General features: G+C 44.6%; 1 protein-coding gene across 4 annotated transcripts in view; it reads left to right on the top strand.

Annotated features, from left to right (window-relative positions):
- MCF2L2 (MCF.2 cell line derived transforming sequence-like 2) overlaps nt 1-19,310 on the top strand; it is a 246,513-nt gene that overhangs the window by 109,479 nt on the left and 117,724 nt on the right. For all 4 annotated transcript variants that reach the window (XM_063621731.1, XM_063621732.1, XM_063621733.1 and 1 more), the window contains 4 exons: nt 5,227-5,351; nt 5,973-6,087; nt 7,165-7,284; nt 16,768-16,959. In XM_063621731.1, coding sequence (XP_063477801.1) covers nt 5,227-5,351; nt 5,973-6,087; nt 7,165-7,284; nt 16,768-16,959 — 552 coding nt within the window. The remainder of the gene's footprint in view (nt 1-5,226; nt 5,352-5,972; nt 6,088-7,164; nt 7,285-16,767; nt 16,960-19,310) is intronic.

Here is a 19,310-nt window from a genome sequence, read left to right as displayed (position 1 = left end):
TAAAAACACAAAAATTAGCTGGGCATGGTAGCAGGCACCTGTAATCCTAGCCACTCAGGAGGCTGAGGCAGGAGAATCGCTTGAACCCGGGAGGAGGTTGCGGTGAGCCGAGATCATGCCACTCCACTCCAGCCTGGGTGACAGAGTGAGACTCCGTCTCAAAAAAAAAAAAATAAAAAGAAAAAAAAAAACAACCAAAATAAAACAAACAAAAAAAATCTGGACTGAAATTGTAAAATCCTGATGACATCATGAAAATTTTCCCTGAAAATGCCTCTGAGAAACTTGGCCTTTGCTTTTCCAAAACTACTGACTTAAGTTCACATGATTCCTAGGAGGTATAAGTTGCAGAAAGCAGGGTCTAGGTGCCTCCGTGAAGTGTGCTAGGAAGGAGTTTGCAGTTGCACAGGCCCACAGGTGGTCCCTGACCAAAAGGAGTCTGCAGAGTGGTCCTGTTGGTGCAAAGGGGTGTCATGGGAAGGATGCCCAGTGCGGCAAGGACTGTGAAACTGAGCTCTGTGCCTAGGGCTCATGAGCACAGTGCGTTCTTTGCCTCAATCCAAGAAGGGCGTGGAGAGGTCGAAGAGCAGAAGCACCGAAATGACAATGTGGTCAGTCAGGAAGGTCTCTGGAGAAAAGGTGAAAACCAGCCAGTCAGGTCTTGCTGTATGTGCTAGTGGGCAAGGCAGAGGGGTGGGGACAGGGAAGGCAGATGAGTGGGTGTTCTATAGTTTCTCTACACAGGCAAAGAGTTCTGCAGAAGTAAAGAGGTGGGAAAGAACCAGTTTCCAGGATGGAGTAAGAGGATTTCCTTATGCATGCTAACCAGCTCTTCTCAGAATTAAAACAGGCAGTTCTGAGCAAAGGAGGCTAAGACTTCTCTCAGTTTATGGGGTGGAGTAACCTTGGAGGCCACATAGTTAGAAGTATTATTTGACATTTATACTCTATTACATTAATTTGGTTAAACACCCCCTATCCACCCTGTAAGACAAGTGAAAGGAAATTAGAAGTTTCCATTTAATTGGCCTTTTAGTAAAAGAAATGCTTGCATTTATATTCCATGCTGCCCTAAAATCATGGTGAAGACCTAAAATTATTTTAAGACAAAATTCTCAAAGCGATTTAATTCGTCCAAGTGTTTACCTCAATTAAGAATATTAAGTGAATGTGGATTTAAAATATTATCATCTTTATTTTACCAAGTAATATTAATTAACATCCTTTAAAAGACAATACAGGCTGGGCACAGTGGCTCAAGCCTATAATCCCAGCACTTTGGGAGGCTGAGCAGGGGTGGATCACCTGAGGTCAGGAGTTCGAGACCAGCCTGGCCAACATGGTGAAACCCTGTCTCTACTAAAAATACAAAAATTAGCCGGGCATGGTGGCTGGCACCTGTAATCCCAGCTACTCAGGAGGTTGAGGCAGGAGAATCACTTGAACTCGGGAGGCGGAGGTTGCGGTGAGCTGAAATCACTCCATTACACTCCAGCCTGGGCAACAAGAGTGAAACTCCGTCTCAAAAACAAAACAAAACAAAAAAACAAAAAAATACAGAGAATTTCTTAAGGCCTTTTTGTGATTACTGATTATTGTCCTAATTCAAATTTGATTTCTTTGTTCCTTACCTTGTAGCTTAGAAGCAAGAATACCAAAATCATTAAACTAGAGTTACATTTTTCCTCTTTCTCATCCAAAAATGACTTAAAGAGAGAAATGGTTTATATTAGAAAAAAAGAGATACTGGCCAGGCACAGTGGCTCACACCTGTAATACCAGCACTTTGGGAGGCCAAGGTGGGTGGATCACCTGAGGTCAGGAGTTTGAGACCAGCCTGACCAACATGGAGAAACCCTGTCTCTACTAAAAATACAAAATTACCCGGGCATGGTGGCGCATGCCTGTAATCCCAGCTACTTAGGAGGCTGAGCAGGAGAATCGCTTGAACCTGGGAGGCAGAGGTTGCAGTGAGCTGAGATCGCACCATTTTACTCCAGCCTGGGCAATAAGAGTGAAATTCCATCTCAAAAAAAAAAAAAAAAAAAAAGAAAAGAAAAGAAAAAAGAAAAAAAGAGATACTGTTTAAACTTGTATTAATAACTTAGTAGTTTTTTGTGGTTATTTATACATATTTTATTTTACCCTGACTGGTCTTTTACCTACGTTTTAATCAAAGATTCTATATGTCATTGAATAATTTCTTTTCCAGCTGGAAAAGTGAAAAACTATTATAAGATTCATTCTTCAGTACAGTGAACTTTTATATCTATTTAAATATCTATAAAAGTTGTAGCGTGTGATATACCATTTTCTCCCAGCCTGGAGAGTGTTTTTTTCCTAAACAAATAGCACAGCTTAGGGGATTTGGCTTGATTTCTTGAATTCCTTTCTCCTGGGATCTTTGAGATCTCATATCTTAGGTATATGTGTCTGGTCGCCCAAACAATCAGAATAGGAGAGCCATTGAGTTGGAGAGGTTTTCAGCCTCACTTGCTATTTCTCTAGGGAGCTGTTACTATTTTGTTCAAAATAATCTTCCAGTAGAACATCTTTTCTTTTGGCCCTTCAGTATATTAAACCAATCTGTTCACACAGAAAAAAATCTCTAAACTTCCACAGTGGAACAATCGTATCAAACTTTTAAGCAAACTGATGACTTTAAAGAAGGCTTTTCCCCAGAAACATAAATTCTTTCCCCCAGCCTGAGCCACAGTTTGGGCCTTAATGTATTCTTACAAACAGAGAGTGCTCCCGACTTCAGTAAGTGCTATTTTCTGTCCAGTCAAATTGTGGGCACCGTGGGCTTCATGATAAATTTGAAACCTTATTTTCTCTGTGATTTCACTCTCATCTGAGGGACAGAAAGGAAGAGCAAGTCTTGTAAACACAAGCGGCTTTAGCCTTCCCTGGGAGAGCTCAGTTCCTGATGAATGAGACAAGCAGACAGGACTCAGCTACCCATCATTCCTGCTGTGTGCCTTTCCACCCGTCAAGGAGAGTACGAGCAAGTGCTCAGCACACGCACAATGGCACCTCCACCTCGTCTGCCAGTTGGATCCTGTTCCAAGGTGGTGGTGGGGCTCCCATTTTCTGAGGAAAGGGAACTTTGGTAGGCAATGAGCTATCTCTCAGTTCACAAGCAGTCCTTACCCTGCCACCAACAGGACCCTGTCTGCACAGGGAAAAGGAGACTCTCCGAAAGGGAGCATGAACTTACACACATGTTCTGGAAGATAGTGCCCTGAGTTTCTCCTCCAGCCTGAGTGCGGGCAGTAAAAAAATTAAATACCCAAAAAGGTTATTTTCTTTCCATGGAAACTGAAACTCCATTTTTAAAAAGGCTGAGCAACTTCCCCTTATCCTTTCCAAGTACCGTAGTTGCTCCATCTTTCTGTCTGTGTTCGTGACAGATTTTTGTAACCCTGCTCAAGTTGACCATGTGGTTGAATCCCAAAGCAGTCACCAGGTCACGATTTTTGCTTGTATCCTTTTTAAACAGCGTAAAGGGGATATACAGTGTGTGACATCACTTGTGAAGATTCACCTTCCCTGTCTCACACACTTTCCTCATTCATGCTCTGCCTCACTTTGGATGTATCCCTCTTCCCAGCTTCCCCCTCCAATGTCTCCTTCTGCCATACCAACATGGCGTTTCTCCTTTAGCCTCTCCACCTTTCTTCCCAACTCTTCCTCACATATGGATGTGTGTGTGTGTGTGTGTGTGTGTGTGTGTGTGTGTGTGTGTGTGTGTGTGTTGCTGGAAGCTCAGCAGCAGTTAAGAAAATGAGTGGGAAAAGCCAAGACCCTCTTTAGTGGATGGGATGAGGGAATGGCTAAGATACTGACTCAGAGTACATTTTTCCATCATATCTAATTTGTCTTTATTCATCTGCAACCTGACTTCTTTTAGGCTGTTATTAATTTATCCAACCTACACATATTTCATGAGCATTGATGAGATAAGAAATGAGGGCTGACACATGAGAATGGAAAAGAAGAGATATGCCTGATTCCCAGGCAAGAGTGCCAGCCATGTGGCTAATGTAGGGCACTATTTGGAGTGGACAGAGCCAGAGGAGGTGTCCAAAGAACCCTGAAGGGCCAGCTCAGGGAAGTCAAGTCCATCATCAGCCAGATCCAGGGCCAGGTTTGAGGGTGGGTATGGCAATGTAACCCTTCCAGGGGAAATTCTGCAGTAGGATGGGACCCAAGGAACAAAGGTATCAGCTTGAGAGGGTCCAGGACTTCTGTGTGATCAGAGTGGGGAAGTCTAAAACTCTTCCCACAGGGAATGAGCTCTAGGCTGTGTGAAGACCACACAGGTGGCTGGGCCTAGAGGAAGTGATTCAGTGTTTGTGTGCAGACGTGATCTCTTGGTTTGTTTTAGAAGTATGGGCCTGTTCTAATGCTCAAGGGCATACCAAACCAGCCTCCTCTGACCCAGGATCCAAACCCATAATTCTCAAGCACAAAATTCTAGGTCAGGCTCTGCCACTTTTGTTTTGCAGTCCGGGCTTTCTTTATGGGTAAGGCTCAGGGCAATGAATGATGACCTGCACTGTCTAAAGAAAGGACTACAGCTGTTGGCTTTGGAAGGAAGTAGCCTTCCACAGCTGCATAGCACTAAGTCTCTGTGTTAAAAGAGCAGAATGGGGGGTTGGCTTGGAAGTACGAATCTTTTCATGTTAAACTGAAATTGCTGCCCATATTTGCCAAACTTAAATAATTAAACAAGGCCACAGTTGGTTGGCAGGTGGAGGCAGAGGCAGTTGTTTATTGATGAGACCAACTGAAGTATTTTTATGATCAACTAGCAGTTATTACCTTATTATTGCTTGGTAGTTTCCAGCATTCAACATTCAATATCTATCATTTTCTTGTTTCTTGTCACTATCTTGGATTAAAACTAGATTATATTAACTAGTTTTCCTTTTAATTTACAACAATAGCGTGAGATATACAAAAAGCAGATGTTGATTTTGAAGAGGAAAAATGTACTTTTTTTTGATGTATACCCTTTTGGATATTTTGAATTTTGTATCACGTCGGTGCATTACCTATCAAGGATAAGTTAATTCATTAATTTTAAAGCTGCATCTTGACTTCATCAGCATTTAATTTCCTAAATGAAAAATGTACTGATCTACTATTCTCTTCACCCCACTTCTATCAAGAATTTGTTTTTTCTAATTCCTTCTAAGAGAGACTACTTTTATTTTCTAGGATGAGCTGAAATTACTTGGAAAGCAGGGGACCACATTGCTGTCATGCATCCAAGAACCAGCAACCAAATATCCCAACAGCAAACTCAATCTCAATCAACTTGAGAATGTAACTACCATGGAAAGGTGAGTGAGTGAGGTGGAATCAGCCTTTTCAGGAGAGAATATGTAGACCTAGATGTTCTGGAGCAACCAAGAACAGATTGGAACAGCCAATATTGGGTCTTGGTGGGGACAAGGAAGAAGAAGAATATTTGAGACAACAAAGGAAAAAAGATCACATCCATCTGGCAGCCACGTACAGAGATCTTTTTATGAGCATTCCATTCCCCCCTCTTCAATGTATATGACATGTTCCCACCCTAGGATTTTGAGGGAGAGGGTAGTATTTACTGGGCTTCATTTCTAAGTAACAGTTTGGCTTGGAGCTGTGCTTTATATTCGTGTAGTCTCAGGTAGAAAGAAAGAAGGCATGAAGGTAAGATCAGCCGGAGCACATTCTAAAGCACAGCAGCTGCATCTGAAGTAAAGTCGCTGCCTGCACTGTGGGTGTCCTGATTGGAAAATGAAAGGTGCAAAGCCCACTGAGCCAGAAGAAAGGCATAAGTGACACATGCTTTCTTAATAAGGAGATGGTCACAATTGATACCACTGACCGAAGACACAGGTGTTCTATCCATAGGCCTATATGGATGCCTGTGGAAATGAATGCTAACCTAACATCACTTTCTCATTCTTTCTTGAAAGGTTATTAGTTCAACTGGATGAAACAGAAAAAGCTTTTAGTCAGTTTTGGTCTGAGCATCATCTGAAGCTTAATCAGTGCCTACAACTACAGCATTTTGAGCACGATTTTTGTAAGGTATTCTTGTCTTGTTTAATATAACTTTCTTTTCTGGTACCGTGACCTCTGGTTTCCTCTCCCTCCTCACTCTTTGGTATGGGGTGTCCCTCTTTTCCCTAATCCAGCTTTCTCCTTATCTGCTTGCTTCTTTACAGACCACCCCCTCCAACCCCCTTCTCACTTTTTCAGTGGAGTCAAAGTGTTCTAGAATCCCGTTTACCTATTGATGTACATGGCATTTCAGTGATGGTTTATCTTCCTTTTTTTTTTGAAATAGGATCTTGCTCTGTCACTCCGGCCAGAGTGCAGTGGTGTGATCATGGCTCACTGCAGCTTTGATCTTCTGGGCTCAAGCTATCCTCCCACCTCAGCCTCCCAAATAGTTGGAACTACAGGCATGCCCCACCATCACACCTGATAATTTTTTTTTTTGAGATGGAGTCTCACTCTGTTGCTCAGGCTGGAGTGCAGTGGCACGATCTCAGCTCACTGCAACCTCCACCTCCCGGGTTCAAGTGATTCTCCTGCCTCAGCCTCCTGAGTAGCTGGGACTATAGGCGCCCACCACACTCAGCTAATTTTTTGTATTTTTGGTAGAGATGGGGTTTCACTGTGTTAGCCAGGATGGTCTCAATCTCCTGACCTCTGTGACCTACCTGCCTCAGTCTCCCAAAGTGCTGGGATTACAGGCATGAGCCACTGTGCCCAGCCCAGATAATTTTTAAATATTTTTGCAGAGACGAGGTCTCCCTATGTTGCCCAGGCTGGCCTCGAACTTCCAAGCACAAACAATCCTCTTGCCTCAGCCTCCCAAAGTGCTGGGATTATAGGCATGAGCCACTGGACCCAGCTATCTTCCTTTTTGATTGATAATCTGTTGAATATAGTTGTAATAGTTCAGCTACAGGTGAATTCTGCACCCCCAGCTTAATTTGAAAGTTAGTGAGCTGCAAAAAAAAATTTTTTAACATATACAGATATATACAAGTCTTGAATCCTTTTTGGAATTTTGAGTTTTCTTGAAGCATAACAAACCTATACCTTCAGGTGAGTGAGTGTTGGTTTACTTCTGGACTGTTCTAATGTTTCTTGTAGGCTAAGCTTGCCCTGGATAATTTGCTGGAAGAGCAAGCAGAGTTTACAGGCATTGGAGACAGCGTGATGCACGTGGAGCAACTTCTTAAGGAACACAAAAAACTGGAGGAAAAAAGCCAGGTTTGCTTTCTGACATTTTTGTGTACTGGGAGGGAGGTTGCTGTGGACAATGATGGATCATGTCCAGTCATTGCTATTGGAAGGTTGCTAAAGGACACAGGAATGCCCAGTCCTGCCCTTCAGTCACCCCAGGATCCCAAAGAGAGATGCACATTAACAACTGCTATGAATAATACGGGCAGCACAGAGTCCTATTAAAGCCGCCGGAACATACAGTTGCAGTTAGACGCTCAGGTGGGGTGAGGACTCTGGACCAGCCCTGCCCTCCCACGTGGTCAGCAGCCAAGTGGGAGAAGGTCACAACAGGCTCATCACTCACCAGAACAATTATCTCAGAGTCCCACCAATCAGCTTGAGCTCCTCCCTGGAGCCTGGACTAGGGGGCTGGGGGTTGTGGGGTTGGTAGTAACGATGGGAAACTTTCAAAGGAGAAACCAGAAAAAAAAAAAAAAAAACTAGTTTTATACCTGGAGCAAGACAGTTAGATGGGGGAAATTGGTCCACATTAGTTCCATTGCTACACAGAATTGGCAAAGCTTTCTCCTTTCTCATGTCCCAAGAGTTGTAAATGTGAAACTTGTAAAAGAATATGTATTTTACAGTCCCATACTGGAATTAAACAGTGTCCCAGATCTGCACACAAGTCAGCATTTAGAAATGATTCCATTTTAAGTGTTTACAAATTTGGTTTATTACAAATGAAGAAAGCTGAGTCATCTCTTTCTAGAGAATTCCTTTCTGCTTGTTTGAAATTAGGTTCTCTATATTTTTGGGTCTTGGGGACCAAGTCCCCTATGGTTAGTGCTTCCTTTCTTAGCTAATCTGGAGGCATGTTTCTCAGACGGCAATTTTGCAGTACTAGAGATTTGCCGAAGTGTAAGCCTCTGGCAAGCAGCACAGATGTCACCTGAGTAAGCGCTAATTAGAAATATAAAATCTCAGACCCCACCCTGGAATTGGAATCTGCGTTTTAAGAAGATCCCCAGGCGATTGACTTGTACATTACAGTTGGAGACACACACCCCTAAAGGATACAAAACAAAGTATAACAAGGCCACACTGACTCTAAGAGCTATGGGTTGTAGATTCTGAGCTGTAGGTGCTTGTGCACATGCATGAACACACAAACCCAGCTGTGTATCCAGACCCCATTCAGGAATACCATCCCTTCCTAGCGAGCACTCTTTCTCTTACCAATGACCATTTGACAGATAAACGAGTGCTAAAGACACATAAGTCATCAGGAACATTTATCAAACAGTGGAAAAGTTGAATTTCATATATATGATGACTATATGTCTTAGATTCTCCAGGACAGCCCCAATCTTATATCATTTTAGTTTTTTCAAAATAATTTTTTACTGAATATAGATACTATATTTTTTTGCTTATTCATGTATTAAGAAAAAGTACCTCATCAATAGAAATGCCTTCATATATATATGAAAGTGGTTACTGACCTATCCAGAGGGTTATTTATTCATCAACAGGTATTCCTTATCCTAGGTTCCGTGGATGCAGTGGTGAGCCAATCCAGAATCTGCCCTCATGAAGCTTACATTCTACTGGAGAGAGACAGTTCACTAAAAAGCAATCAAATAAATAATAACATCAGATAGTAACAAGTGATATAAAAAAGAAAACAAGATATAATAGAAAGTGACTGGGGATGCTACTTTAGTTAGAATGGTCTGGAAAGGCCTGAGAAGATGACTTTTGATCTGAGATCTGTTTGATCTGTGTAATCATGCAAAGACTTAGGGAGTAGCATCAAGGCAAGAGTGAGCTGCAGGTGCAAAGGTCTTAAAGTGGAAATGAGCTTGGTGAGTTCAAGGAACATTGCTAGAGCAGGTGGGCCAGGAGGAAATGAGGGAACAGAGACGAGCAGAGGCCAGGTAGTCCTGTTGCACCCTGAGATCTTTTGTGAGGATTTGAATTTTATTCTCAGTGGAACAGAAAGCCCTTGGAAGGCGCTCTGGGCTGTGTCTTGAATAGTGGCGATGGATCTGCATGACTGCATCACATTCTTCTGCCCACCTCCTTGAACTTGTGGTCCTTGGTATATACTTCAAAAGTTGCTGACCAGAGCTAGGGATGAAGCCTATGGTTATGGAACACAGGAATGCTCTGTGAACCCATGACCCACCTTTCGTGGGCAACATTCTTGAAGCAGCTAGACTAGCCCACTGTGGATGACCTGTGACTTGCAGGATTTGCAGACCTGTCACATCCTGTGACTTGCAGATCTTGTTTCTAAACTTGCTTCCTGAAGGATGCAGCACACCTGTGTCTCTGCCTTTGGGTGAATCAAACAAAGCTATCTCATCATAACTGAGATCGTTTTCAATATATCTTCCCTCAGACTTCTCAGACACATGGCTTCTTCAGATGATTAGGGCTTGGCTAATCTTTCCATTTGTCCTTTAAAGTGTTAAAGGAACAAGACTGTGTCTGGCCACAGTCTGACAAATATCTGCTTGGGGTTTGTCCTTTACTCGGCACTAAGGAGCCACCTCCCTCCCAGCACAGCCACACGCTGGCTCTGGGGTGTTGCCAGCTTCCTTATTCCACACGGTGACATCATCCTCACAAGTAACCTCAGAGTCCACTCACTAACCAGGCTCCTGTCGCATGCTGATTCAGCCTGTTCTTTATCTTGTTCTCGTTTGAGGGTTTAGCAGTCTTTTGAATGCTCCTTCCTGATTCTGATAACCAGTAGTTTCAACCACTTACAGGTCTTCTATAAAAGCAGAATTTGCTGCAGGGTCTTTACTGTGGGCCATACTGAGACCCTTGCTGAGGGGCCAGCAGGGAACAGACCAGGACAGGGTGGAGGAACCACCTGATTTCAGCCTTGACCTCTCCCCATAAGGGTGCTGTGTCTAAGAAGGCATGGAACCTTAACATCTAAGGATGTCATCTAGTTGGAGGGTCATGGCTTTGTGTACATGTGTGAAATTTTCAAACACACACAGAAGCAGATAGACTGGCACAATGAACTCCAAGTGTCCATCATTCAATTTCAACAACCATTAGCTTTCTGCCTTTCTTGTTTCATCTGGCCCACCTCCCCATACACACACTCCATCCCTATGGATCATCTGTGGGTTTGTTCTAGATTCCCTGATAGAGTAGCATCACTTGCTTTCTCGCCATTTTCTTCCCTAGTAGGTACTCTCATCTCTCATCTGTTATACCAGCAGAGTCCTTGGGGGGAAATAAACTGTTATTTCAATAAATATTTCTGATTACAACTTCTAAGCTGTAACTTGACGATCCAGCCTTCTGGAATTTTCAGCATCTGAAAGATCCCAGATGGGCTTGTGATCAGAGTACCAGATTTTAGCCATTTTTTCCCTCACGCTTGCTTTTTTACTTTGGAGATTTTGATGACTATTTATCCTGAGCGGGAGGTATATAAGCTAAAAAATAAGCTTCAATTTGGAGGTTTCACCGTAAATTTCTTTGCAGGCACCAGGAGGATTTCATAGCACATATGGAGAGGCCAGGTGGGCTGGAAGGGGACAAGAACACAGGCTTTGGAGTCAGATAGGGATGGATTCAAATCTTGGCTCTAACAAGTACCAGCTGTATGACCCTAGTCATGTTTCTTAGCCTTTCTGAATATGGTCCCCCTCATCTGTAAAGCAGAGGTAATAATTCCTACCTCACAGAGACCCTGTGAAGATTAAATGAGTTAGATGTGTGGTAGGGACTTCATGTGGTCGGCTTGCAATGTGGTTGGTGGTCAGTAGTCAGTGGTCAGAAATTATTGTTGTCCTTTCAATTCTGTAATAGTGACCTTCCAGCCATGCGGTGGCTGAATCCGGGTTGCTCCTTAGTTGCCCTTTGTTTTGAGACAGAGTTTCACTCTTGCCGCCCAGGCTGGAGTGCAGTCGCGCTATATTGGCTCACTGTAACCTCTGCCTCCCGGGTTCAAGCGATTCTCTTGTCTCAGCCTCCCGAGTAGCTGGGACTACAGGTACCCTCCACCATACCCAGCTAATTTTTGTATTTTTAGTAGAGACGGGGTTTCACCATGTTGGTCAGGCTGGTCTCTAACTCCTGACCTTGTTATCCGCCGGCCTTGGCTTCCCAAAGTGCTGGGATTACAGGCATGACCCACCATGCCCGGCCTCCTCAGTTGCCTTTATGGGCGTTTTTCCCTAGACCCATTTGGACCTGTTACTCCCATCTTTCCTCTAACATCTCAAATGTCTTCTGGACAGTTCTGAAGGGGTGAAATACTATATGCCAAGGGAAGGGCAGGCTCTGATCACCACAGGGTGATTTGGAAGTATTCTGTGGTGAATTTCCCTGGACCCAGAAAATTCTGCCCTGTTCTTAATAAATTAGGCAGCTGGACTTAAAAAAAAAAATGTCAACAGAGACTTTCATGCCAAGTCTCATGTTTCTATATTTGACTAAAGTCAGACAAGTTCGAGCAACCAAATGAGGTCTCTAAGTTTAGGCAGAACAAGTGCAGCCATTTTTCTCTGTGTATGTTGGTCTGAGCCAGATCCTGGAGCCAGACTGCCTGGGTTTGAAGCCTGGCTCTTCTCTTTCCTACCTGGGTCACCTTGGGCCATTGTGCCTCCACTTCCCTTTGGTAAAACAGTACCTGTATCAAAGGGTTTCTTGTGAAGAGTTAAGGAAATGTAAAGCATTCAGAACAGTGCCTGGCATATAGTAAGCTCTCAGTAGATGTTAGCTGTTGTTATTAATATTACAGAGGTAGAAGGATAAATTCTGGGCTATGGGACATGTCCTAGGTTCAGTCTGCAGTAGCTGAGCAGTGCTAGTAAAGGTCTGTCATTCATTCAACATTTATTCTGCAAATATTTATTCATCTCCTACCATGCCAGGTACTGTTTAAGTTCTGAGGACACAGCAGTGAACCAGAGTCAAAAATCACTGCCCAGACCGGGCATGGTGGCTCACGCCTCTAATCCTAGCACTTTGGGAGGCTGAGGCGGGTGGATTGCCTGAGCGCAGGAGTTCGAGACCAGCCTGGGCAACATGGTGAAACCCCGTCTCTACTAAAAATTAAAAAATAAATAAATAAATAAATTAGCCAGGCGTACTGGTGGGCGCCTGTAGTCCCAGCTACTCAGGAGGCTGAGGGAGGAGAATTGCTTGAACCCGGGAGGCAGAAGTTGCAGTGAGCCTGGCTCCAGCCTGGCTACAGGACGAGACTCCATCTCCAAAAAAAAAAAAAAAAAAATCACTGCCCAGGGAATGAATATTCCAGTCGTCTTGTAGGGGTGGTAACCAGTGCACCTGGGCCTTTGCTGTTTAGAACAAGTGCTCTGGGTATTTTTGCCACAGTCCTTTTAACTAGCCACTGCTTGATTTGTGTCACTCGTTTCTATACCAGTACTCCTCTTTGTTTTGTGCAGCATTTATTTGTAAGTACCTAAGATGCACCATGCACTGTTTTCAGTTGAATAAGAGCTGGTTCTGGACCATAGGGGTCTGTGGCATAGTGCAGGCAGCAGATAAGTGGTCACAACTTAATGAAGCAGGTGCTCTGATCAAAAGAAGCACAGAGAAAGTTTTCTGGAGAAGGTGAAGTCTGAAATGTGATTTAGATCGAGTTGGCCCCAGAGGAGTATGGGTTAGGGGGAGTAGGTAGGGAAGGATGGGCTTTCTGGGCAGACAGCAGGTGGAGAAGGGATGGAGGCCTGAAGCTGCCTGAATATTTGGGGAACAATAAATGGATAATTAGTATGGTTGCAGCAGAGAATGGAGTTGAGGAAGTGGAAGAGGACTTGGTAAGTCAGGCACACCCACGTATGAGCTAGATAACAAAAGTCCCCGTGTGCATTGCTCAAGAGTTTAAGCTTGCTCCTGAAGACCCTGGGTGCCCAGAAAAGGGCTTGAAGCTTGGGAGTGATGTAGACACAATAAGATATGTTGGAATCGCTGCTTTGTCAGCAGTCTGGAGCATGATTTGAAGGAGAGCCTGAAGAAAAGCAGGGAGACCAGCTGTCCCCATGAGAAGCCATGAGGCCTGAGCAGACAGTGACAAGGAGGTGACAGAGACAGGGTCAGAATTTGAAAGGCATTAAGAAGGTGATGGCCCCTGCAGGGCTTCATGAATGACTGGAAGGGTGAGAGGAAAGGGGTTTGGAAATTGTTGAAACCATAAACCAGTGCAAGTTAAGAGGGGCAAGTTGTACGCACCTGGAGTTACCGTGACTCCTTATGTTACTGTAAACAGCTAAAGCAGTGCAGTGATGCACTGGATGCTTAGCGTGGTTGGCAAGGGGGCTCATGGGCTCTCTGCTCCTAGAGACCTTTTGGAATGTGGCAGTCATCTGTGCTGATTGCTTCACAGAGTTCCAGCCAAGCAGGTCACTGCATCATGTAGCTCATTGGCTCATTCATTTATTTTGTTGATCAAATATTTATTGCATGCCTACTAAATGCTCTCATGGAACTTACATTTTGGTAGGAGTGAGTGGAGGAGGGAGGAATTCTTTTTTTTTTTTTTTTTTTTGAGACAGAGTCTCATTCTGTTGCCCAGGCTGGAGTGCAGTGGCACAATCTCAGCTCACTGCAACCTCCACCTCCCAGGTTCAAGTGATTCTGCTGCCTCAGCCTCCCGAGTAGCTGGGACTACAGGTGTGTGCCACCATGCCTGGCTAATTTTTTGTCTTTTTAGTAGAGATGGGGTTTCACTGTGTTAGCCAGGACAGTCTCTATCTCCTGACCTCATGATCTGCACGCCTCAGCCTCCCAAAGTGCTGGGATTACTGGCGTGAGCCATTGTGCCCAGCCAGGAGGGAGGAATTCTACATTAAAGTAAATAAAGAAAATAGTTTTTAGATAGAGATAATGCTGTTAAAGAACTAAAGTGAGGGAGAGGGCCTAGGTGATTGGGCGAATGGGTTGTAGAGAATGACAAGATATAGTCGCCGGGGAAGCCCTGTGAGGAGGTGACCAAGGAACTCAGCTCTGCATGACCCAGGGAAGAGCAATCCAGAGAAGGGTCGAGTCAGGAGCTAGTTTGGTGATCAGCCGTAAGCCGTATCTCTCAGCTGGATTCCTGCAGCAGCCCCTTGACAGGTCTCCCTGCGTTTCCTCTTATTCTGGACACTGTACCTGGAGTGGTCCTTTCAAAAACATGATCAAGATCCTCCCTCCAAACCCAGGGGCTTTCCTCTCACCCCGGCCATGGAACCCCCTCTTTCCTCTGGTTACATCTTCCACTTATTTCCTTCTTGCTCCCTCTGCTGCAGCCACACTGGCCTCCTTCCAGCTACCTGAACTTGTCAAACATGCCTTCACCTCCCAGCCAAGTACTGTGAGGCTTGTCCCTGACTTCAGGTCTCAGCTTGTGTGCAGAGCGCTCCCAAGACCACGCACACATTTTTTCGAAGATTCACTAGGATGACTCCGCATGTAGCTGTATTAGAGTTGTGATCTATTATGATGAGAAAGTACTAAGCAAAATTAGCAAAGGAGAAAGGCATGCGAGGTGAAGTCTGGAGGAAACCAGGCACAAGCTTCTTAGAATCCTCTCCTGTGGGAGTCTCACAGGACATACTTCCTGCCCCCACCTGTGGGTTGTGACAACATGTGTGAAGTGTTGTCTACCAGGGAAGCTCATTAGAGACTCAATGCCCAGAGGTTTTATTGGTGGCTGGTCATGTCGGCAGCTTCTGTCTGGCAAGTACCAAGATTTCAGACTCCCAGAAGAAAAGCAAGTAATCACCATAAACCATACTGTTTGCACAAACAGTTCAGGCATCGTGAACTATTCACATCAGGGAATGGAGGGAACCTTCCTAAAATCTAAGTTCCTAGATGCCAACAAAGGGCCAATCTTCAAATCGGGTCTTTCTTTCTAAGGCTGTAGTCTCAGGCTTTCTTTTTTCTTTTACTTTTTTGGAGACGGAGCCTAGCTCTGTCGCCTAGGCTGGAGCGCAATGGCGTGATCTTGGCTTACTGCAACCTCCGCCTCCCAGGTTCAAGCAATTCTCCTGCCTCAGCTTCCAGAGTAGCTGGGACTATAGGCACATGCTGCCATGCCTGGCTGATTTTTTGTATTTTAGTAGAGATGGGGTTTCACTGTGTTGCCCAGGCTGGTCTCGAACTCCTGAGCTCAGGCAATCCGCCTGCCTCGGCCTCCCAAAGTGCTAGGATTACAGGCGTGAGCCACCACAACCCAGCCTAGTCTCAGGCTTTCTGTGTGGTCTTTTCTGCATAGCTTGAGTACTCCTTCTCAGGGAGACCTTCTCACCATCCAATTAAAAATACTAGCTCCAGCACTCCCTGCCCTCCCTACTGTCTAATTTTTCTCCACATACTCGTCACTGTCTAAGATACCATATGACCTACACATGCAATTGTTTATTGCCTCTGTCTCCCATTAAAATGTAAGCTTCATTTCATGAGGTGGGGGTTTTTGCCTGCTTTCTTTACCAATGAACCTCCAGCACCTATGACAGTGTTTGGCACATAGTAGGTTCTCAATAATATGAGAAGGATGAATGAAGGAATGCTTAAACAGGAAAACTTGGCACGTGTGGTTAGAGCGAAGTGTCATGCAGAAAGAGGTAGGAAATGTGATTGAGCAGACAGGGTCAGTGCAGACAGGGCCCTGACAGGCTTTGGGAAAGGGTTTAGGCAAGGATATTTCTTCTTTTCTTTCATTTTTTTTTTTTGAGATGGAGTCTTGCTCTGTTACCCAGGCTGGAGTGCAGTGGCGCAATCTCAGTTCACTGCAATCTCCACCTCCCGGGTTCAAGCGATTCTCCTGCCTCAGCCTCCTGAGTAGTTGGGATTACAGACACCTACCACCACGCCTGTCTAATTTTTGTATTTAGTAGAGATGGGGTTTTTCCATGTGGTCAGGCTCATCTCGAGCTCCTGACCTCAGGTGATCCGCCCACCTCCCAAAGTGCCAGCATTACAGGTGTGAGCCACCATGCCCAGCCTAGACAAGCATATTTCTTAAGTGTCATGACCACCTTTGAGTTGTCCAAACCCAATTTTTACCAGTGCCTCAACTTCAGCTCACCCCCCACTCTCCTCAAGGACAAGCGTCAGTCTTTCTTCTTGTTCCTTTAGTTAATAGGGGTATTCAAAATCTCTTATTATGTGCACTCCATGCTTTTCTGCCCTAGAGTTTATTGCAATTGTAATAATTTAATGATTTGTGTAATTTAGTTAATATCTGAATTCTCCATTAATCTGAAAATTTTGGGCTTGTTAACACTATATCCTCGATGCCTAGCCCAGAACTCAACAGGTATTTGAATGAATGACTGCTGTTGTTCAGCGTGTGGACAACTCTGGGCCACGTTCAACTTCCTGGGCCTGGAACCATTCAGAGCTTTCTCAGGTTCTCCAGCCTTCATCCTGGGTTAGCATCTCCGCAGCCTCCCTCCAGGCTTGGAGCACACAGTACCAGGCAGCTGTCGGCCTCATGATGCTCTGACTTCTGATGCCTGGCTGTGGATGTTCACTTTGCAGGAGCCCCTGGAAAAGGCCCAGCTGCTGGCACTGATTGGGGACCAGCTCATCCAAAGCCACCATTATGCAGCAGATGCCATCAGGCCCCGGTGTGTGGACCTCAGGCACCTCTGTGACGATTTCATCAATGGAAACAAGAAAAAATGGGACATTTTAGGAAAGTCCTTAGAGTTTCATAGACAGCTGGACAAGGTGAGCAAAACACAGCCAAGAACATGGTGTCTGCAAGATTTTCTGTGAAGAAGCTTCCATCATACTCATCCTCCCTTCTTTGTGTGATTGCTGAGAGGCTCGAGTGCTTTATGTGAAAAGATGTTCGAGAGGCATTAAAAACTGTGCAGATCCTAGGTTGTAGAGGTACTGAAGGTAAAAAGTGCTCTGGCCATCCCACTGCATCCCATTAAAGTTAACTAAAGCCCATTTCTATCTGTGTGGAGCCAGACTTTAAGAGTGTGTTTTGGCCTGGCCCTGTGGGAACACTTCTTGATTCCCTTTCAAGTGTACAGAGAACCAAGCACTATATTTGCAGAGTGCTTCCCTCATATAAAGGCAAAGGGTTTTGACTCTTTTTGGAGAAGCTTAAGTAAAATGACCATTTTATAACCCCTACCATGTATCGAGCACCTACGCTATCCCTACCAGGAACATAATTATGTCATCTATTTATAATCCTCAAGGCAACCTCCGAGGAAGGTATTAATGGCCTCATTGTGCAGAGGCAGAAACTGATACTCTGCTGGGTCTCAAAATGTAGCACACAAGAATCACCTAGTGAGCTGTTATATGGCAGATTCCCTTATGCACCGCCCTGGAGACTCAGCATCAGTAGGTCTGGAATACTGCCCAGGAACTAGTATTTTAGTAAAGTGCCCAAATGATTCTGGTGCAGGTGGTGCAGGGATGACACCAAGAAACCCTGGGGTAACTGACTGCCCAAGACCACACATGGTACACACAGGGGAAGCCAGAATTAAAGTCAGGCCTGCCAGATTCCACACCAAGGCTTCACAGGATAGACAGCAAGGGCGCATGCCAGGGACCCACAGGAAGAGGGGTGTGCAGACCCTGGTGCCCTTTGGAGGTGACCTCTAGGGTATGTTTCCAGTCAGCAGGAGCAGTGGTTTCTGGAGTCTTCCCCGTCAGCTGGTCCCAGGCAGCATGTGGCTGATGGCAATGAGTCAGCATGCTCCATCCCCACAGCTGTTCCTCTTGCATGGCAGAGGGCACCCACCCGGGCTGCTTACCTCATCCCATTGCCAAAGGGATTTTAATGTCAATGAGATATAGTTGTTCCAGAAGCAAGTAGCCCCGAAGGGGCTGGTGCGCAGCCTGCTCTGTGTGCTGAGCTCGCTGCGGGATCAGCTGCTGTTTTCCCAACTCCATTTTTGCTCCAGAGATAATAAGCCTGGTGTGTGTGTGTGCGCGCATGTGTGTATGAGAGAGAGAGAGGGAGACAGAGAGAGAGAGAAAGCAAGTAGCCGTAGTAACTCTACAGAAAACCCCAGCCTAATGTTTTTTGCAGATCTAGGCATGATGTGTAAAGAGAAAGTTTTCACAGCATATATCAAAGCATGAGTTCATATTATTGTGGAAATCCAAAAATGTAGCAAGAAAAAGGTTACTCATGGGCACCTACATATCCCACTATCCCCCATCCCTACATAATGGTAATTATTAATTCTGAAATATCTTTATGATTTTTTTATTATTCTAAATATGGTACATATTCACTGTAAATAATCTACAAAAAAAAAAGACAAAAATTTAAGTTGCCTGTCATTTTCCCACTTAGAAAGACAGCCACTTTGGAGTGTTCCATTTTGATCTTTTTTCTCTGTATAGTTATTTTATATTGCTTTTCAGGTCACATCGTAAATGGAAATGCAGAGGTATTGGCACTGGAAGCTTCTTTTCATATAACTCTTCAGGTAGCATAAGGGCTCCCTGTCTTTCTGTTCAAATGTCTCAGTGGAGTTCAAAAGAGCAAAGAAAATGAGTCCTTTTTAAAAATTGAATAATTAGAATTCATCACCTATCTAATATTCTCCCAACTCTTGAGTATTGCTGTGCTGAGTTACAAAGCTTTGCATTCTTGCTTCCTTAGGAAAGACAAACACCAGTAAATGCAAATAGGGATCACCTGGGAATCCAAAGAGGAAAGTTATGTTTTTGTTAAAAGGGACATGCCCTTCTCCCAGGAAATGTAAGGGCCAGGTCTAATGTCTTATTAATCACCCTGTGTTCTGGTAACCAATTCGGATGCAAGAAGAGCCAACTAGCAGGTAAACCCCAAAAGCCATTGATTACATTTCTCTATGGTTAGACCAGCCTAAGAGATATTTAGCTATAAGGCTGGGTGGGTGCAGTGCTTCACACCTGTAATCCCAGCACTTTGGGAGGCTGAGGTGGGAGGATTGCTTGAGCCCAGGAGTTCGAGAGCAGCCTGGGCAACATGGCCAAAACCCGTCTCAAAAAAAGGAAAGAAAGAAAGAGAGAGAGAGAGAGAAAGAAAGAGGAAGGAAGGAAAGGAAGGAAGGAAGGGA

Source organism: Symphalangus syndactylus, chromosome 17, assembly GCF_028878055.3.
Source record: "Symphalangus syndactylus isolate Jambi chromosome 17, NHGRI_mSymSyn1-v2.1_pri, whole genome shotgun sequence".
Classification (NCBI taxonomy): Eukaryota; Metazoa; Chordata; class Mammalia; order Primates; family Hylobatidae; genus Symphalangus; species Symphalangus syndactylus.
The sequence above is the reverse complement of the archived record's forward strand: the minus strand, read 5'-3'. Positions and strand labels throughout refer to the sequence as shown.